Source organism: Arvicanthis niloticus, chromosome 8 (genome assembly GCF_011762505.2).
Source record: "Arvicanthis niloticus isolate mArvNil1 chromosome 8, mArvNil1.pat.X, whole genome shotgun sequence".
NCBI classification, from domain to species: domain Eukaryota; kingdom Metazoa; phylum Chordata; class Mammalia; order Rodentia; family Muridae; genus Arvicanthis; species Arvicanthis niloticus.
The window spans coordinates 79,990,849-80,012,535 of NC_047665.1; the positions used below are offsets into that span (position 1 = coordinate 79,990,849).

General features: G+C 41.6%; 1 protein-coding gene across 6 annotated transcripts in view; it reads right to left on the reverse strand.

Annotated features, from left to right (window-relative positions):
- Window positions 1-702: 702 nt before the first annotated feature.
- Opcml (opioid binding protein/cell adhesion molecule like) overlaps window positions 703-21,687 on the reverse strand; it is a 1,093,816-nt gene continuing 1,072,831 nt past the window's right edge. For all 6 annotated transcript variants that reach the window (XM_076939692.1, XM_076939694.1, XM_076939695.1 and 3 more), the window contains one exon: window positions 703-6,004. In XM_076939692.1, coding sequence (XP_076795807.1) covers window positions 5,904-6,004 — 101 coding nt within the window. In that variant the 3' untranslated portion in view covers window positions 703-5,903. The remainder of the gene's footprint in view (window positions 6,005-21,687) is intronic.

A 21,687-nucleotide genomic window follows, 5' to 3' on the forward strand; every position in this document is an offset into this window, starting at 1 on the left:
CTAAGGATTCGCTGAAAGACAGCTTGTTGTGAACAAATAATTTCTTTTTTAATTTGTTATCCATTCCTTCATAAAAGCAATGTGGTAATGTATGAAAAGCTGGAATTTGGAGGAAAGGATGTTTTAGAATTGGCAATCTGGGAAATAGGGCACAGTTACCATTTATTGTACTTCTATGTATGGCAGTTCAGGCTGTGAATGATAATTAATCCAGTGGCACCTCCATTCAAGAGCAATCATCATCACTACCGTCCTTGCTAAAAGATGCATCCTTCAGTGGAAGGAAACAGCAGAGACTGTGAGAAAGAATGGTGAAACTGGGAGGAACCTAGGCATTGTTTTAGGAAATGTCTGATTTCAATTTATCCAATGTCAACAAATAATTGAGACTTGGGGATTAAGCTGGATGTTTTGTTGTTTATAAACAGCATAAATATTTGTTAATCTTACAAGTGAATAAAGTCTCCCCCCCTCGCTTTCTTTTTCTTTCTCTCTCTCTGTGTGTGTGTGTGTGTGTGTGTGTGTGTGTGTGTGTGTGTGTGTGGTGTGTGTTTAAGAGGAAAAAGGGAGAGGGAGAAAGAAAGTTGGGAGTCCTACTAATATTTCTGATCACATTGATTCCACAAAGTCTAAAACACAAAACTGCTTCATTTTTTTCCGGTTGCTGGATTTCAAAGGGACATCCTAATGAAGAGTCCCCTAAAAGTTACAAATTTGTTCAAACTTTATTGATACACTGCACAATCACAACCATCTTGTATTCATCCTGAATTAGAAAAGGTTACAACTACAATGTAACATGCACAAAATTCAGGTAGTATATTCACCCTCAATACAATGATTGACAGAAATCAAGTCTTCATTGATTTTTGAAGGAAAAAAATATGAAAGTAAAAGAAAAAGAACTTTTAAAGGCTGACAAAGTTATATTCTTGTATCATGTGATAAAATTTTAAAGCATCTGAACATAGATTTGTTTTGAGAATCATTGTGAAAATGGGTACACCCATTGTCCAACACATCTATTAACGGCACCATTGATAATCATATAAGTTTTTTTTTTAATCTAGAGGACTCTGAACTTGACAAATACATTTTCGTACACCCACACATTCCTCACAATTGTACTTTACATGTCACGAGAATTTCTGAATGATTAAAAATGTTCCTTTTCACTAACACAAGGGCTGCTATTATTACTTACCATTGTTATTATCGAGATTCTTATACTCTGCCAGATAACCTAGGATGGAGCCCCACAAGGATGATGGGAGGCTCTCAATCTTTCTTTCTCCACCGAGTGGTGTAGAACAGCCATGTGCCTAAAAAGGGCACCACTCAGGGGAAGGGGTGCGGGAAGTCTCTTCCAAAATGCTGGAGATTGGGTTTAGCTGACTACTTTCACCATGAAGACAATTGCATCTAATTAAGTCCACTCCACATTCTTTTGGACTCCATATTCTGCACCTGAAGGCTAAATTGCACCGGTTCAGCTTTATCTTTTTGCCACATTTGTAATTGCAAATCTATTTCTTCTTCCTTTCATTTACTTCTCTTCTCTTAAGTAAGAAATGAGGGAAATGAGCCCAGCGTTTTTATTTGTTTGCTTTCTGTGTGGCCATTAGAAGTTCTAATCACATGGCATCCTGTACAGTGTTGCCCTTCTCTTTGAACACCTGTGAGGTGCTACTGCAGCTACTTAAACGTATTTGTCTTGAAACAGAGAGCGAAGCTTTGGATAATAAGGGGGGAAGCAATTGGACATGAGGATTTCTAGGAATGAGGCTTATGCTAAAGAAAACCCAAATATTCTTACTGTTGGAGAAAAATACATTTTGCCCCCTAAAATTAAAAGTAATAATTATGTTGCTTCCTCTAATTTCAACAAGAATAGCTCTGGAGGGGAACCTTTTTTTTTTTTTTTTTTTTTTTTTTTGATGCTGGTGAAAACTCTGGATCAAATTAGGGGCAGATACTCCCTCACTTTTTCATAAGCTATTCTTCCACACTGTCTCTTATGGAGCTGGTAATAGCTATATAGGCTACTAAGAACATGTGTTCTTTGTCCCTGGAAGCATCAATCAAAACATTAGTATTAAATTCCCAACAATTCCTCATCCAGTGGCTGCAATAAACTCTCTGGGATCAAGTGTCTACCTGGGGAGTGAGGGTTCTACTCTTTTGATACTTTTCCTATTATAGGTAGATTTGCTCTTTCTTCCTGCTGAGGACAATGTGAGCAGATGGATATAGGAAGAGATTGTTAATATGCAGCCTCAGTTATGAGGATCCTAAAAATCCAGACCAAACTTATGATCATATTTTGAGAACTAACATCCCAACCTGTGAACAACAGCCCAAAGCAGTGTAAGGACAGGTGTGGGCCATCTTGTTGACATACAGATGTTCCTTTCCATCTGTTGGACACAGCTTAGCCCACAGCAGAAGAGCCAGGTACCTAGGTCTCCGTGTCAGAGTTGTAGATGTTTTGACAATTAATCCCCTATGTCTCCAACCTTCCAAATGAAAACAGAAAAAGAAAATCCAAACACCCTTGATTAAACTTGCAGATGACTATATCAGGCACTTGACATTAAACTACTCAAAAAAAAACAGGCTTTGCCAGAGGCATAACTCTAGCACTTTCATTGGCATTACTTTGGTGGAAGAACAAATTAGCATTGTTTGGGGAGAAATTTTAGAATAACTACCTTTGCTGACTTCCTTTTACCTACTCTCTTGATAACCTGTATTTGCTTTTTACTTAGAAAACCCACAATGTTCTACCAGCTACTTGGAGTAATGTGATTCTTTTTTTTCCTAATCTTATACCTTACTCACACTCACTCTTGGCAAGTTGAACAAAACTGTCTAGTGGGCCTGATCCATCCACCCTCCATGTGTAAAGTTAGAAAGGCATGTGAAAGTGTGCATGTTGGTTTCTTAGCAAGCAGCTGCTGTTCTATTTGCTTCAGAGAGTTGGGGATCAGATGTGATGGAGTCATCCTCAGCAAAGTCATTCAGATAATAAGAGCTGGAGCGTGTTTGCTGTAAGGAAGTCACATTCATATCTCGTACCCAGTTGCTTTAACTCATTTCTACTTTGCTTGATTTTTTCCCCGGACTGAGGAGGACTGACTGCAGCATGTGTTTCCTTCTGAAGTTTGGGTGCAGTAGGTAACCACCAGAGAAACTTCTAGAATCCAGTGAAAGTCGGCACAGCAGAGACGCATGGTGACCCTGAGTCCATACTCAATTGGGGTTCTGATGATCTGCTTGCCTGAGGTGGTGAAGAACAATTTGGGCTTGTCCATTTCAAGCAGCACATCACCCAATGCTTTTCAGTTTCCATGGCATCCACATTTCCTGTTCTCCAAAGCAACAACTGTAGTATTAGAAAACGCAAATGCCGTGTTTATGTCTCATACAATGCTTGACACCAACCCAATCCCAGGTGCTGAGCGTGGTGGTGACAGATCTGAAACTCATATATCCGACCTGTAATTCTGACTTTGTGCCTGCTCCTGATTGCTTCTGGAAGTTGGAATAAATAGACTGTTTTTGGCACATCATTTATGCTCCCAGAGTCTCATTCTTGGCAGCTTACTAGGAAATGCAGATGTCTGTTTACAGCTGGCAAGGAGAGCATTAATTTTGCTCCCACCAGCTCTATTTCTTATGACAGTGCCGAGCTCTCGTATGCCAAGGAACTCTGCATTTGTATATATGTGAATATGTATACACAGGTATATATGTCCCTATTGTGAGTATTGTGTTTGTGTGGCCATAGTGCCACAGAGTGGGCAGTTATACTGCAACAAGTGATCAGCTAAGCTCTAAGGGAAGTGAACTCTAATGGAGCCCACAGTCACTTAGTTTTTAGAGGTGAACCTGAAAAGGGTCCCTGAGGGAGGCAGGACAGGTCTTAGAGAAAGTCACTGCTGGTGCTCTGTGTCAACTTCTCAGTAAGCCAGTCCCTCCAGAGAGCTCCTTGGGACCTTTAATGATGCTTGTTTGAACTGCAGGCTCCCTTGTTGGCTCGGTTCTTCTTTTCCCAGGAGGCAATGCTGAGAGGTGGAATCAGATCTTCTTTGTATATGAGGCCTGCTTTGAACATAGGAATTTGGGGGCATTTATCCCCAAAGCCTCTAGAGAAACAGCCTAGGAAAACAGTATTACTTACACTTCCCCCCTCTGTTTGCCATGTTGTGTTAATCAAGTGCTCGGAAATTAAGTCAGTAGCTCAAGTGCCCTCAGCTCAGAAGAGCTTTCTGAAACAAATACCAGAGTTGTCAACATACACGCCACATAATTGGCCTCTATCAGCCCTTTGCTGGATAATTTTCAAACAATTCAAATCAAAACTGGAGCCGAGGGGAGATGTTGAGCTCTAGTTATCACACTTTGGCTGATAGACCACTGTCTTTACATCGAAGGGACAGATATATGTATTTGGGGGCGGGGGAGAGGTCAGGTCCTTTCTGCTAATGAAAGCCAGGCACAAAGACGTTTCTTTAAGTTCCTGACATGTACTTTTCTTTAACGGCTGGGAGAAGCACAGGGTTGGTACCTTAATTTTCCGGCTGTTAAAGGAGAAATGCAGCATAATCAAAACTTCTCCAGGGCTGACCTGCCTCCTGAGAAGGTGGTTCAGGGAACAGTCTCTCTGCAAATCATGAGTGACTGATCTTCAGATTGCTACTTTGGTCCATCTGTTCACAAGGTCTAATTTGGGTGGATGGGTTACTGCATTCCCAAGGATGCATGGCATAGAAAATTGTTCTTCCGGGTAGTTAGCCTGCAAGATCACTGGCTTTCACATAAGAAGTTGCTAGGCCATTTTGAAGTGGTAATGCCTCTTTGTGGTAGTGGAGAAATAGAGATAGTGGCAATAGACACAATATGATTGGAGATTACCATGGGATGAGTTGGTAGTGTGTGGTAGGAAGAGAAAAAGAACGATTAGATAAATAGAGTAGATTATAAGAGAGAAAGGTGTGTTTCTAGATGGAGAGACAAATCAATTGAGCAACTAGATAGTAGTAGGATTGCTTTGATAGCTTGATATAATTAACCAGCTATTGATCATTTTTTTTTATGAGTTGCAACAGCATTTTAAGGGCAGTACTACCCTAAATAGATTTTCCTCATTTGTTTACTTGACTCCTAAATTTGTAGCTCTGGATACATGTATAGTCTCAGGCCCATAAGTCTTACAGCTAGTGGGAAAAAAAGCAGATAGAGCAGAATGGCCAGAGAAGATGGCAAATTTTTACACATGGATGTATTTGAGTGCACATTTAAAGATGTTGGTAGACAGCTTCTTGGATGAAAAAGTGTGAATCCTAATGTGATAGGTGATATTAGCATAGGGATAAGGATATGCACTTTTTAAACTGTCTTATTGAAAGCTTAAAGAACAAAGAAAATAGGACATGTAGATGCAACTCTTATTGTGTACTGTAATGTGAGCCAAGTTGTACTTTCAGGGTGCTTGTCATGGGATATTTTAGATCATTTTTATGGTGTGTGTGTGTGTGTGTATGTGTGTGTGTGTGTGTGTGTTAATGGTGATAAGAAGAGAAGTAGAGAAAAGGAAGGCTAAGGTAGCAGGAATAGATTCCATTTGGGGGCACACCAATGAATGATTTATCCTACCCTTGATAGAACCCTACCCATCCCAACCCCCAACCCCATTCATTCAAACTAAAAAAGAAAAATCAAATAAAATTGAAAATCCCAGAAATGAAACAAAAACAAACAAACAAACAAAAAAACCCCTAAATAGTCAAGAAGAACAAAAATAAACAAAAAGAAGCCCAAACTGGTTTGCCCTCCGCAGTGTAGATTAAAGTCTGTGATATGGAGAAGCAGGCGATGCTCAGAGGACCTATGATTTCTTATCAAAACTTGATGAAGAAGTGGGCAAAGAAGGTCCCTGAGAGCCAGAGACAAGCCAGTGCTCTAGAGGCCGAGTTTACACCATCAATGACTGCTCCAGGCCCTGTGTAGGGAAAAAAGAGACAGATTCATTAGCATGTATCCTATGGGGCACTATATTCACCCCTGACAAGCAAATGCAAGTCATGCTTCTCTGCAGCAGTAATCCCACGTCCCACCCCTACCCACTGATTGTTCTAAGTTTATAGATCGAGAAAATGCCCAGTGTGAAAAAGGAATGGTGAATGGAGGAGTTTATGGGTTGCCTTGACTACTACCACCTCCTCTGAAAAATTGAGAATCAAAAATATGACAGAGTTGAGTTGATGACAGTTACTTAAGTACATAAGCCCAAGATCAGGGCAACAGACTCTATAGTTAGCTAAGGTATGATGACCTCTTTAGTGCCTGAAAAAAAAAAATCCCTTTCCATGGAAATGGGCTCCAGTATAGACAGGTATAATCAGGAACTAGACAGGCATGGACAAGAAGGAGAGGGTCCCCAAGGTGAGAAGCAAGCGTGCAGAAGAGAGAAATAGAGATATTTTGTAATAGAAATATAGATGGTGACTTCATCCTCTGTATATGCAATCTGGGTATTGGGAGGCCCTTCTAAAAGCTGTTAAAAATGGTAACCAAAGACTGTGAGTGGGTATATCTCAGCCATCAGTGCTGGCTCTAATATACCCACAAATAAAACTCTGCATCCCCAGAACAAACTATTACCCTATGGGTGGCTTAGCTGAAAAGAATTCTCTCTTGTTTTCTTTCTTTCTTCTCTCCTTTCTCTGGCCTTACAGAATCATGTACATTCCATGGGAAAATAAAACCCCAGAGTCATGAATCGGGCTCAGAAAGACAAACTACCAAATGTGCTAATCACCACTTGCCTAAGTTCAAGGGCACCTGAGAATGTGTTGAACCCTTTCTCTTGGACTCTTCCATGAGCTCCATGTGCAAACACTTGGAGTTGTAAGAAAGACCCTCATCAGCAGCTCACGAGCAAATGTACCCCAGGAAATGCAACATTGCACATCATCAAAGGAGTGAAAGCCACAGAGATGCCTCTTCCATAGGATCAGAGACAAAAGGGAAGAATAAGAAGACAGACAATGCAGCTCTCAGCATACCTCCTCTACCAACAACTCAAGGGAGCTCTTCATTGCCTCTTTTGGGAAGCAAAATTACCTGTCAGGAAAGCTTTTTAAAAAGCCAAGGATCTTCTTGGACCAGAACCAAGTCATTGACTTGTCTATCAATCTATGTCGTAGCATTGCCTAGGGAGGGGTAGGTTCAGATCTGTTCTTAGGGATGTTTACAATGAATTTAGCAACATGAATGTAGCTCTTCCTTTCTCGAGAATTTCAAAACAGGTAAATTTCCTCTTAACTTGCAGTGTATGCAATATTCTTATAGACTAAAATGTGATATTCACTTGACGATAGCTTGAGGTTTGGCTTGTTCTGTTCTTTATGTTTACTATGGAGTATTCACATATATCAGCAGGAGCCAGACCACCATAGTGCCCATGGAGGTCAAAAATATTTGTAAAATTAGCCTTATTTTTAGGTGTCTAGAAATGTCACCACATGTCCTCATTTATAGTATTTGTGTGTAGAATATAATACATTTGAAAATGTTCAAGTTGAAGATCAATGAAATTCTCATATTGTGTCACGGATGGGACAGAAATGGACAGAGTTTTCCAATATAGTTTTAGCTGACCTCAAACCTGTGATTCACTTGCTACAAATAAATAGGTTTATAATGAATTAAACAATTCAGATTTGTAAGGCTTGTGTGCTTCTTTACAAGTTTCTTCCTAAACTTGTGTCTCTATAATACACAGCTGTACTTCAGCATTTTCAGGATCCTGTTCCAGAAGCCACTATACATACCAAAATCTGCAGATGCGCAAGAACCTTAGATAACATGCAAAGTGCTTTCACAGAACTGGCATACATTCCCCTTTACACTTTAAATCAGTACTAGATTATTTGGGACAGATAATTCTACGTAAATAGGTGTTACTTTGCTTACAGAATAACAGTGAGAAAGGAGGCTGTATTTATTCAATATAGATAATATTCTCTCTCTTCCTTCTCATTTTCTTCATTGTTGTCATCTTTCTCCTCTGCCTCTTCCTATTCTAGCTCCACTTTCTTCCTCTTCTTACTCACTCTCTTTTCCTTACTCTAGGGTTTGGCTTTTGCACATGCTAGACAACTACTCTACTACTAAGCAGCAGTTCACTATGAACATACACTTTTCAATGTGCGTTTAGTTGAATCTACAAATGCAGAACTTGTGGACACTGCAGGGTAGTTCCATACACATAGACTTTGGTTTGGGAGTATATTTGATTTTATATGTATATATAGTCAAGCTACATATATTATATATTTGATTATGTATATATATCAAGCTATATATATTATGCATCAGACTAGCTATACATGCTCATACATGTAAATATGTATGTATACTTGTGCTTAGCTCATTTACTTTGTTGATTTTAACGTGGGAAACAACTGAAGCCCATCTTCCACTCTCAAGAAAAAGGTGGTTAGTGTGGGAGGCAGTGGGTAGATGTAAGCCCTTTTGGAGAATGTCTGTCATGAATTGTGGATCTAGTTGAAGCAAACCATGAAAGAGATAGAGACAGAAGTATGTGGAACCCTAAAGATAAATATGTATTTCCTGTTGTGTGGGTGAAATACTTGGGGCTCACTGGATAGAGGGCTAAGAGAAGGTTTTGTTTTGTTTTTCTCTTTTGAATATTCCTGAGTGGAAACCGTGAGGGTGACTTAGTAAACCCACTGGTTGCTTGATGTGCTGAAAATAATAAAGATAGTATGTTTGTATCATGTTCTATATACGCCATGTATAAGCCAAAAGGTTAAGCATATTTAAATTCTTTTACCATCAAAACAAACCCTAAAATATATTGTTTTTTTCCAACTCATAAACTGCTGAACTAAGAAAAAGTTATACATCTTGCCTAGTATGGGTCCTTGTTCCGGAGGGGGTCCTACGAAGATCTCTGGCCAGGCCAGGTACGGGGCCCAGACCAATGGGATAGAATGCAAGCAGGGAGGGGGAATTGCCTCTGCTGCTGCCACCACAGCGCCATGTCTCCCTGTTGCTACCCAGTTACTCCCAGGTGCTGCACTGTCACTCCACTCCATGCTGAGCTGGCCAGGGCTGGGCTGGTAAGAAGCTGGCTAGCTAGCAAGGTGAAGGAGGCTCCTGAAGGCGCTTCAGGAGAGCAGATCTCTTCCCAAGTGTTACAGCTCTTGCGACAGAAACTCTCGGAAAATGGGATGATTCTTGCACACCTTTACTTCTCCGGAATAGGGCTCCTATACACAGTTTTGGGGTGGGTCAGGGTATGGCAGCAGATAACCCTTATTGGCTTGGTCTGAGAGCTTGGAGATAACCTCATCTACATGTGGGAGAGCCTGAGGCACTATTCCTACGTGACTGATGGCCATAGACCTCTCTGTGGGAGGGGCTGTGGATGGCTGAAGCTAAGTGAAAGGAACCAGGGCCCAGGAGCTTAGCTGAACACCTGCCTTCTGATTAGGGTCTGGGGTTCGAGGCCTGTGCTAGAACAGGTGCCCAGTTGCCTCTCACAGCCCACCACCCCACAGCCTAGGATGGTACAGTCTGTACACCTAGAGCTGAAATAGACCCAGTCATTGTCCACAAAGTCTGTTCCTTGGTTGTGACAGCCCTTCTTACTCTCTGATGAAAAAGACTCTTCATGTGTTCCAGGTATCCCAGCACCATAGGACTATGGAAGTAATGGACTAGGAACTAGATTATATGCCTCAGAGTTCACTAGCATAGTGCCTCTTTTTCTGTGCTTTGGGTCTCGAATCTGTAAACAGAGAAGAGGTAATGTTTGTTGGACAGTAAAGCTCCCTTTCTATTTTTTGAATCTATGGAGACTGTGCATCTGATGTTAGGAGGGACAACTAGCAAGCAGCCAGACAGCCTTCAGTAGGGACTACAAGCATTGTCATGTGGCTTTTGATACCACTGCATGACTGTCCCCTCCTAAGACAGCAAGAGGCTTAAAAACATGCCTAGACCTTACCACTTTCCTCCATTTTTGGCCCCAATTTCAGTGCAGCTCCGGGGAGCTGCTTCTCTATTTAACAAGCAAGGCAAAACACCTGGTTGGTGTATCAGGTGATATCATAATTTACAACCAAAGCGCCTTTGGTTAATCAGTCAAAGTGGGTATTGCAGCCTAATAATTAATCTAATCCACCATGATACAGATTAAAACCAACATTTTTTTCCTCATACAAATCCTGGACACATCTGAGATTTGGCTGCTGGTCCAAATAGGAAGAATAGCGCTCTACAGGATGGCTCTGAGCCTTTGTTGCAGAGCAGGCAGGCAGTGGCTCACATCCATGTACTTCTATGTTGGAGGGCTGTGAGCCGAAAAACATCTGCAATGAGCTGCTTCTTAAATTATGTCCTTACAGTAACACTGCTTGACTAAGAATAATAAAAAGAAAGGACCTGAACTGGGTGGCTCCCTCTAGGCTCCTATATGTCATAGTCAGTTTGCTGATTTAAGTAACTGTTTCTTTGTGCCAGAATATGGAAACTAACAACAGATTGATATTGTTAAATAGGCACGGGACATATACACCTGGGATGTGTTTGGGTGCACCTTAATACCTTAAGGTGGAGTTGGCTTTTGCAAATACACATATCTCAGTGAATCTGTTGAGTGAATCTATGCTTCAGGGAACTGGATAAATTCCCTCACTCTGAGTTTGGTGATGGCTGCACAGACATCTCAGTCTCAAAAGTCTGAAACCTTTGCTTAAATTCTAGCTTCTTCAACTGCCAGCTACATAGGCTTCTCCGGACACAGGACAGCTAACACTAGTTTTACCTTTAACAAATATGATAGACACCTGAACTGATGTCAAGATTATTTTTTTCTTTGTTAGAATGATTATTAGTGGGAATAGCCTGGAAAGGAATTTTCATCTAAAACCAAGACTCTACAATTTGAAAGACAAAGTTTCAGTACTGTGCTCTGATCTAGCAGTGTGGCACTGAGGTGTGCCTGTAGAAAGGCTAATGGTCTGAAGGAAAGGTAGGACTACATAATGGACAAAGAAAACAGGTCCATGGAACCATAGATAATGGGCCTCTCCAGTAGCACTTGAGGAAAGATGTTTGGGGTGTTCTGCCTTCTTGATCTTTCTACCTTGCCTGTGAGGTCTAAAGTGGCTTGTGAGTTGTGGATAACTCACGAGTGTAAGTCGTCCACTTCAGTTTTGAGTCAGAGCAATTTAAGTTTACAACTCCATGCTGCCTTGCTGTATTTGATGTGGCCTCAGATGAGGTATTTTGTGACTTTCTTGTTGCAAATTGAAATAATTACATGGAGTACAAGGATCCCAGTGATGAAGACGATGCCTGGGACACAGTAGTCATGCTATTAAGGTAACTGTTGCTGTGGATTGATGCTTTCACCCCCCACCAACTCCATAGCTTTGCTGGGATGAATGCTAGATTGTTTAGATCCTTCACAAGTAAGTTGGACTTTGAGTAACATTGTGGTATGGATGAAGAAAGAGTTTAATGGTCAGAGTGACCAGGGCTGAGAGAGAGCATTGCATGTAAAGGATTCTGAGGATGCTGAGTACCAAGGGTGAGGGGAGAAGTCCTACACCCGATGTTTACAGCCAAGTCCAGGAAAGAATACTTATCTCAAGCCACCCTCATACAGGTCACAGTAAATACTAAATGTCAGATATGCCATATTTTTTTTTTTTTGAAAGACAGCCACAGACTCTACTTTCAAATAACCTATATTCTAGTGGCTTCTCTCTGTGTGTCTAATTTTTTTTTTTTCTTCTGACACTGGAGATTAAACCAAGGGCTTTTTACATGTCAGCCAACTCCTCTGACACTGATATATCCCCCAAATGCAACTTTTTCTTTATGCTTTAAATTATTGTTGAGACAGGAGATCACTGAGTTGTCTAGTGTGTTGGATAGTTTCATGTCAACTTGACACAAGCTGGAGTCATCTGTGAAGAAGGAGGCTCAGTTAAGAAAATATCTCCATAATATCTGGTTATAGGCAGGCCTGTAAGGCATTTTCTTAATTACTGATTGGTGGGGGAGGGCTCAGCCCATTGTGGGTAGTGGCACCCCTGGGTTGGTGGCACTAGGTACTATAAGAAGGCAGGCTGAGAAAGTCATGTGAGGCAAGCCGGTATACAGCACTCATCTGTGACCTCTGCACCAGCTTCTGCCTCCAGGTTACTGTCCTGTTTGAGTTCTTGTTCTGATGAACAATGATATGGAAATATAAGCCAAATAAAGCCTTTCTTCCCCGAGTTGGTCATGGTGTTTCATTACAGCACTAGAAACCCTAAGGCCTCTGCATTGACACTGCACTCTGTAGCACACGCAGTCCTTGAACTCATGCTTGGGACTTTCCCACCTCAGAACTGAGAGTACAGCTGTGCACTAGTAAATCTGTCATTTTCTTCTAATTCTTCTTTTTCTTTTCTTCTTCTTTCCTTCTTTTCTTCTTTTTTCCTCTTCCTTCTCCTCCTCTTCCTCCTCCTCCTCTTCCTCCTCCTCCTCCCCTCCTCCTCCTCTCCTCTTCCTCCTCTCCTTCTCCTTCTCTTCCTCCTTCTCCTCCTCCCCTCCTCCTCCTCCTCTCCTTCTCCTTCCCCTTCCCCTTCCCCTTCCCCTTCCCCTTCCCCTTCCCCTTCCCCTACCCCTTCCCCTTCCCCTTCCCCTTCCCCTTCCCCTTCCCCTTCCCCTCCCCCTCCCCCTTCCCCTCCCCCTCCTCCTCCTCCTTCTTCTCTTCCTTGTCCTCCTCCTCCTCTTCTTCCTCCTCCACCTTTTATTCTTTAAACCCTCACAGATTCTGGGGAGAAATTCATTTGGGACAAATAACCCTAAATTCCTTGCATGCCACGAACAGCCAGCTTGCTAGATCATAGTATATGAAGACAGTCTGAAAAACAGAACTAAATTTGGTTTCTGTCTCTGTTCCTGACCAGCAGAAAGACTTGGATAAAAATGGGCAAGTCCTCCAAAAGGGGAATTTTTCTTTATAAAATAGAGAAATGGTGGTTTCTCTACCTTGTAGGGTTGTGCTGAGGTTTAGTTGAGATAGCCTTTAGTTGCCAGGTACACGTAAAGATGATTGCAGGCAAGGTGATGGAGATTTGGGTGGTGCAGTGTGGGGACCCTGCTTTAAATGATGAAATCCTATGTAATATATCAGCTTCTCAAAGACTATAATTGAAAGCCATGTTGGCAAGTAAATGAGTTTGTCCCTATTGGAGAGTCCCAGGGAGGCTGCTGTCCACAGGTGAAAGCTTTCTAATGAAGAGCAGCCTTCCTGAAGACCTGCCTGAGAAGCCCTATTCTTCCCAGGGGCCAATTCTGCCTTTAAGGAATCATCTCTGTTTACAGTTAACAATGACTCAGTTCAATGAGGATTGCTGCTACAAATACCAAGCTTCATTAAATATCCTTTTCAGGGATAAATTGACAGTGAGAATGTGTAATTATGCCCTTTCCCATTATTCCGTCCCCTCCTCCTTTACCCTTTTGAATGCTAACAATTAATTGCTTTCTTCATGCCAGAAGTTGAGCATCTTTGAAAAATCAAAGCTGAAATGAGAACACAACGGCACAAAACAAACTATGAATGACACTACACCTAGGGGACAGATGTGCAGACAAGCAGAAGTTAGTTTTTAGCATACATAAGAAAAGAAAGGGCTGAGGCTGTAGCTCAGTGGTAGCATGCTTGCCTAGCATGTAGATGCCTAGGATTTGACCTACATACAGCAAATACATACACACATGCATACTTACATACGGTAAAGGGAACTCGAGAGACAATGGCAAAGAGACAGATTATAGAAGAACAAAACGATAGAAAAGTCCATTGGAATATACTATATGGCCAGATGAGTTAGGATGTATCCAGACTTGAAGCTCAGCATGGGATGATACATAATGCACAAACAACCAGCCACAAAAAATAAACAAACCAAACCCCCAAACAAAACACAAACAAGGTCTCTCTCTGAGATTGTGTTGAGTTACAGTGAGTAAATAATGAACTATCAAGAATTAAATTTGATTGGTGATGTCTATTGGAATTAAGCCATGTTGACAAAATTAGAAAAGGGCCAAAATCCAGGCCACCTGTAGACTAGATATGTTCTGGTGCAGTCAAAGGTGATTCACCTCTGTCCAGACTGTCAGCCAATAATAAAGTATCCAGATTCACCAACAGAAGCCACACAACTAGATCGAATCTGCCTTCTAAGAGGTTTCAAAGCTTAAGTGTAAGGTGCATTATAGATGATAAAGGTACAGGTGTACACTTTTGTCTTCCCTTTCTCTTTGCAAATTATAAGGGAAATATGGCATCTTTCATCAATAATGGTTGACTAAGTAGCTGCAATTCTATTAAAATGGCAGGTGGGAGGGTGAACACATTAAAAAAAACCACAAAGAAACAAACCCCACAGGCAACTAGAACTTGTTGCTAACATGGGAGATCAAGGCAATATCTGAAATCTAAGGAGCTACAGTTTTGTTCTGAAATCAGGATGGGTTTATGAGTGTGATTATGAACCGCACGACCTTCCTAATGAGGAACCAAAAGGATAATGATGTTCGTGGTGATTAAAAGAGGAGCAGAGAAATCTAATTAGAGGATGTGTGTGCTGTACTTGTTGGCGAAACATAAACCTATTTTCGGCAGTGCTGACTGATGAAGGCGCATTCCTCTTCAAAGAACTTTTTCGCTATTGTCTTTAATTACAGTGGAAAAGCATGGCACTGTGTTGTTTTACAAGTGAGATTAAACCATGACAGGCAGGTAAAAAGGCAAACCCAGTAGCCATCTTTGTTTTGTTCTCTTTCCACACCCTATTCTGTGCTCACCACAAAAGACAACAGTTTAGCAAGTTACTATCAGAAGTTAATTCAAATCTGTGAGCATATTACAAACCTGAGAGAAGGAACTTCCGTCTAAGCTGTGTGCCTCTGCTGACATCAGCACACCCCGGGTACTCACTGTTACATTTGAAATGCCTAGGCTAATAGCCAGATGTCAATGATTTCACAGAAAGGAGGTGGGGATGCGAGCCAGTGACAAGGAACCTCATCAGGAATGAAATGTGAAATGTCTGCATTTTTTCCCCTAATATGTTGACATTTTGCAGGTTGGGAAAAATATAAATGATTACGCTGCTGTCATCAGCCAAAAGCAATGGTATTTCTCTCTGACTCACTCTCTCCCACCTGGATTTAAACTGTGGATTTGTAAAATAAAAAAAAAAAAAAATCATATACGTTATCAGCAGGAAATGGGCAGATACGTGCAGTTTTTTGATGTGTTTGCAATGATGTCTTCCTAAAGACTGAATTGGAATGCTTGATGCAGTCTTCTGCAAAAGGATTATGGCGAGGGAGGGAGGGGGGTTACATTTTAAATTAGAATCTGGCCATATGGACTGGAGGAATGCAAGAGAAAACCATAGAAATAGTGGTGTGGCTCCCCTGCAGGAGAAGAAGTAAGTGTCCTTTTGAGTATCTAGCTGTCCTTTGGTTGGCAAAAGGGTTTTAAATGAATAGGGGCTATAACTGATGCCCCCATTGACTGCAAGATTTATTTACTAATTCAACAAACATTTGCTGGGCAACAACCATTGCAAGACACGGTGCTATATCCTCTAAGTGCAGAAACAAATACAAACAGAATACAAGCCTAAGGGCATGCTACTACAGGAACCTAAAGATGAGGGATTGGCTCTTCAGTGAGACTCTGAAACGCTCTGCAAATAGGCTGCCATGGAACACACACTTGGAGGATTAGTGGGACTTTGTCAGGCAGAAAAGAGGGCAAATGCTTGCGCGTGTGCCTTTCTGACTTGTGGGAAGAGATAGAAGATATATGGATTAAAAAGAAACATGGGATTATGTCTGGTGTTGCTACTTGCATGGTAGAATGCCTACCTGGGGGACTTCTGTCATACCATTTACATTCTCAGTGCTCTAGGCTCTTCTATGAAATGGAAAGAATAACAGCTTCCTGACAATGGATTCTTAGGTTCTCAAGGCCTTGTATGGCTCACACCGAGAACTTTTTCATTCCTTGAGTGTGGATCTTACATTTTATTACGTTGGCCTCTGTATGTTTATATACTGTCAGAAGTTCTGTCCCTCCTCATTCCTCATCTTTGGTTTAATGTTGGCACTATTGGCACACAGTAGGCACTAATAAGATGTTTGTTGACTAGATGAATGAATACATTGAGAGGAGCATCCTGATTATAGGTTCAGCCAATGGGAACTGGAGGATGCTCAGCCTTGTGATTACCAGGGATGGGGTTCAGGGGAGGGAGGGATCAGCAAGGCTGCACAGCATGGCAATCTCTGAATACATACAGCCTCAGTGGCATGCTTTTCTAGTAAAGTCCCTTTGGGGTTTGTGACAAGCCAGTTGGGAGGGGCTACTAAAGAGAAGGAAACCTGGTCAGATACATGGTATATTGTGTAAACAGGTCAAGTGGGTGGGTGGAGGGGCACTGAAGTCCATTGTCCAAGGTTAACAGGAACAGATGTCAAAATTAGGATGAGAGTTCTAGTAAAAGGGTACAACTAGAAACTAATGCTCAAGCTGAATTGGGGTTGGGGGACCCAAGGGAAGAAGCAAAAGTATCTGTTTCTCCTAGGAATGCAGGAAATAAGCGGGGTTTAGCTCAGCTTTCAAGAGTCTTAAAAGTACAGAATTATAAGTAAGACTCGCTCTGAGCCAGCCATTTTCCATGAGCATAAGATTCCCTAAATAACTTGCTTACAAGTCACAGACCCAGGACCATTCATCAAGACTTTGATTAAGTGGTTCCAGATTAAGACTCACACATTAGCATTCTTTAAGACTCCCCAAGTAATGCAGGCTTGGATATTCAGCTCCTATGATGCTTGAAGACACAGACGACTTCTCCCGCCCTCACTGTTATCCTCCCTTGAGACTGACTTATACGGCAAATGTAGAGGAGCCAGGAACAGACATGGTGGATAGGTAAGAAGGATGCTATCTCCAGGTGATCTTAGGACTCAGAAGAGAGCTTTGGAAGGCAGAGTATGGGGACAGGAAGGGTGGGATCTGGAATAAGGCGGGATCCTTCTGTTATGAAGGAAAGAGATCTTGAGAAACTGAGGTAAATGGGGCTTTAAAAAGTAAAGGATGAAAATTCTGATATAGGGAGGTCCCTGGAGCACATGCTAGAGAGAATCCTTTGGTCCTCTGAGCTTCCATTTCATAAATCAATCTCTCTCTCTCTCTCTCTCTCTCTCTCTCGCGCTCTCTCGCTCTCTCGCTCTCTGTCTCTTTCTCTCTCTTGGTTTTTTGAGAGAGAGTTTCTCTGTATAGCCCTGGCTGTTCTGGAACTCACTCTGTAGACTAGGCTGGCCTCAAACTCAGAAACCCACCTGTCTCTGCCTTCCAAGTGCTAGGATTAAAGGCGTGTGCCACCACTGCCCGACGAGTTTCCATTTCATAATGTCCCTGAAGCCATTTGACTAGAGAGTAGTTGTTCAGGATACTTTCAAAGAGAAGACACAAGCTATCATGTACAGGACACAGTGAGAAGGCAGGGTCATTGAATCAAGGTTTTGTGGGGCATAGTGTAAAGGCAAGCGCATTGTGTGCAGCATGGTGTGAGGGCAGGGGAATAGTGAGAGGCACGAAGTGATGGCTGGGGTATTGAATTTGGGTTGTGTGGAACCTAGTGTGAAGGCAGAAGTATGGTCCAGGGCTTTGCCCACAAATGCTGCTGAGTTGCTTGGACAGGAAACAGGAGCTAGTTACTGCTAGAGTCAGTTGAAGAAACTTGAGTTTAGAAATTCAGTCTGCTATGCAGATTCATCCCAGCCATTAAGGAGCCATTAAAAAAAAAGCTAGAATTTTGGTAACTGGGTCTCTAGATGTTTCTGTTGGTTTATAGGGATAATGGCTGTGAGGGTACTGATGCTTCATATGAGGATAAATCCCAGAGCCCAGCTGTTGCTTTAACTGGAGTGTTTGTAATGACAAGATTTTAGTGAGTTGTCCCTATGTTGTTATTTACCTCTTAATATAACTAATTTGTGTTCCTACAATTACACAGGAGATGGGTGACAAATCTGGTTTTCTCTCTGCACCATCTTTTGACTTTGTGTGCATTTGTTATCCCTCTCTCCTGCAAATTCCAATAATATTTATGTTCATGTATCATTAAGTGTATCACACTGCAGTGCTGGATGGAATTAGGCCCCAAATCTTCCTTCTTCACATTCTTAGGACAGAGAGAGAGAGGGCCTCTTGCTCATGGAAGAGTAGGCAAGAGTGGCCAAGAAGAGGCAGAGTAGGTTGTCATACTACTGGAAAGTAAGAGACTTCCACAAGAGACAAAACTGTGGTGAGCAAGCTGAGCCCGGCCACTGCCTGCTATACATATGGTTGACAAGACTTCAAGAGGCCTAGGCTGCCTCTTGAGTAGATAAGTAGATTGCATCTACTCAATAAAGCTAACAAATGCATGGAGAAGTCTGATTTTCTACCATGTAGGAGCTCTGCCACCTACTTGATCTAAGGTTCTGGATCATATCCCATATTTGTGGTGATCATTGTGGAGTTTGAAATGTAAACAGCCCAATAAGCTCATAGGTAGTACACAATTAGGGTGCATGGCCTCGTTGGAGTAGGTATGGCCTTGTTGGAGGAAATGTATCACCTGGGGTAGGCTTTGAGATTTCAAGTACTCAAGCCAGGCCCAGTATCACTCTCTCTTTCTACTATCTACCAATCTACATGTAGAACTCTCACCTACCTCTGCAGTACCTGTCTACTTGCATGCCACTATGCTTCTCACCATGATGACAATGGACTAAACCACGGAATTATAAGCCAGCCCCAATTAAATGCCTTCTTTATAAGAGTTGCTATGGTTATGATGTCTCTTTAAGAGAAACCTTAACTAAGACACTGTCCTTTGGAAATGCTCTTATATTCCCACTGTTTCTCAGATTCAGAACAGAGACATAGAACTGAAAATAGGAAGCCACCAATCTCCTTCTGCCCTTGTACATTGCTAAGCTCTGAGGAGCTGACCACACCATGTCAGATCTGTCACACCGGATCTCAGTTCTCCCTGCTGCCATGACAAAATTCTTTTGTGAGTCCTGCACCTTTACCAGCTCTGAGGATGCCTGGACCCAAACAGGGTTTGTGATGTAATACGCTATTTCAGTGGCCTTTGCCTGAAGCTTTGTTTTGGTGGCTCTGTGACACTAAGGTGACTGGTGTTATGAGAAAGGAGCATTGCACACTCCCACAAACCACTGACTAAAATGATCACCCTCTGCCTATGCGTTGTTCACGTTTTCCAATCATTTTCTCCTTGTAGCCCCTCCCCCACCCACCTTTTCCATTATATTGCATGTTTGGGGGGTTATTTTTTTAAACTTTTTTTCTTTATTCCATTTTTTTTGCTTATTGCTTGTTCATACAGAAACATAAGTGTGTGAAGATAAGTATGAAGTCTTGGGACCACAGAGGCAGAGTCAAGGGAGATTGTCAAATACCAGATACAGACCTTGTGAGAGGTGACACAAATATATACTTACTTAGGCTTTGCATATGTGTCTGGAAAGTATGAATATACAGGTGGTAGGTGTGAAAGTTGTCTTTTGAAGGGGTTGGTTTTGGGGCAGATGATTACAGAAGGGCAGATCTGGACTGAGAGATGACTCAAGTAGACTTGTTGATATGTGATTCCATACTAATTGGCCTCAAGCATCCTCCATGGGCTGAACTAAAGTAGAGCTTGAAAGCCCAGGCCCTGGCATTAAAACGTGTGGCTCAAGTCACAGTTCAGCTGCTTACAAGCCAATGTGATTTGAGTTATCTGCCTTAGCTTCAATTTTCACACACATAAAATCAGACCAGGACAAATTTTTACCTTATATGCTCAGTAAGTGAGAGAATCATAAAAAGACCCAGTGTAGTGGTCATGTACATCCTAATCACTTGTGGCTATAAGTAGATGGGCCATTGAGGACAGGAAAAGCATTGTGGTGAACAGAAAAGGCAGCTCAAAAGACACTTTCTCTTTTCTCTATGGCTAAATCTATGATCATCAATCCTAACATCAGAGCCTTTGTGGAGACTACAGGGGACCTTCATGGGTAAAAAAATCTTAAGCTCACTGAAAGAACTTTCCTAAGCAACCATCCAAGGAATAACATAGGCTGAACACTAAGACCCGTAGAGACACACCTCTAACTCAGCTCATCACATCTCAGTTCTTGACACCTGAACTTTTGGTATTTTGAATAAGAGCTTATCATCATCTACAAAATTTTTTTGACCAGCTACTATGTGTGAATCTCCAAGTCAGATGTCAGATAAATAGCTAAACATAGTTATTATGTCCATAGGTCTTACAGGATTTATGGGGAAGAAACTTTTATCAAACAAACAACTTATAAAGTTGCAATTTGAACATAAAAGCTATAGAAGCAGGGACTCTAGTTCTCTCGTGATTATGTGGTCATCTCTCAGAACAATGCCTTGTACCTGCTTAAGGCAGCTACAGATGGCATACTTGTTGAATGAACACTAGCATTTACTTGATGTATAACATGTGTGTAGTTGGGGGTGGGTGGGTACTGATCGGCATAGAGTCTAGGGAAGCCTTACTTCAGGAATGGATGCTGGAGATAGACTCTAATTAGGTAAAGACCAGGTGGCTCATAGGCTTCAAGAGTTCTAGAGTTAACAGGCAGAGGAGACATTGAAGGAAACAAAATTAGATGTTCTTCTGATCAATAATTCTGTCAGGTCCATGAATAGAAAGGGTGATCATATGGGCCAATTAACAGTAAATGTGTGAAGACTGGAAAGAATCATAGCATTCAGCATCTATAGAAAAGGTTCAGTAGTTGCAGCTATTTGATGAACTTTGCCCTACTGATAATTCATGGTCATTCCAATTTCAGGTTAGTAATTTGAGGCCTTTAGTCTTTGGGTGTTCTCAGGGTCATGTATCTACACTGATTTATAGGTTCCTTTATTTCATCCTCTCATCATCCTTTTGAGGTAAGCACAAAAGAAAACTCTTACAGCCTAGTTGAGGAAAAGAAAAATCAAGGAAGGAGTTTGACTGCCACGTGGCTGAATTTAGATGTGAATCTATGTCTGTACTGTGAACTGAATTTTGTCCTCCAAGATTTTTATGTTATCTAACCATCACCATGACTATATCTAGATATGGAATCTATAAGAAGGTACTTAGGTTAAATCAGGTCATAGAGGTGGAGCCCCTAAAACATCACTTGTGTTCTTCTAAGAGACACATGAGTCAGCTAGCTGACTTTTATATTTTTTTCTCCTCTCTTTTCTTTATGCTTTTATTTCTACATTTTCTTTTCATTCCAATTGGAGCTCAGAAGAAAGGCTGTATGAGGACATAAGTGCTATTTCTAAATGACACAACTCTTTCCCTGTTGACAGCAGAAAAGGACAATAACTCAAGTACTCAAGTCATCTGGTCATCATTACTAGGTCCTTCTAGTTGCCATATTCTCTCAACTTCTATAACTTTCTTAGCCAAAGGAATGAATAAATGTTAAAGTCTGAACAACACTTTACTCTCACTCTTTTCCATGTAGCAG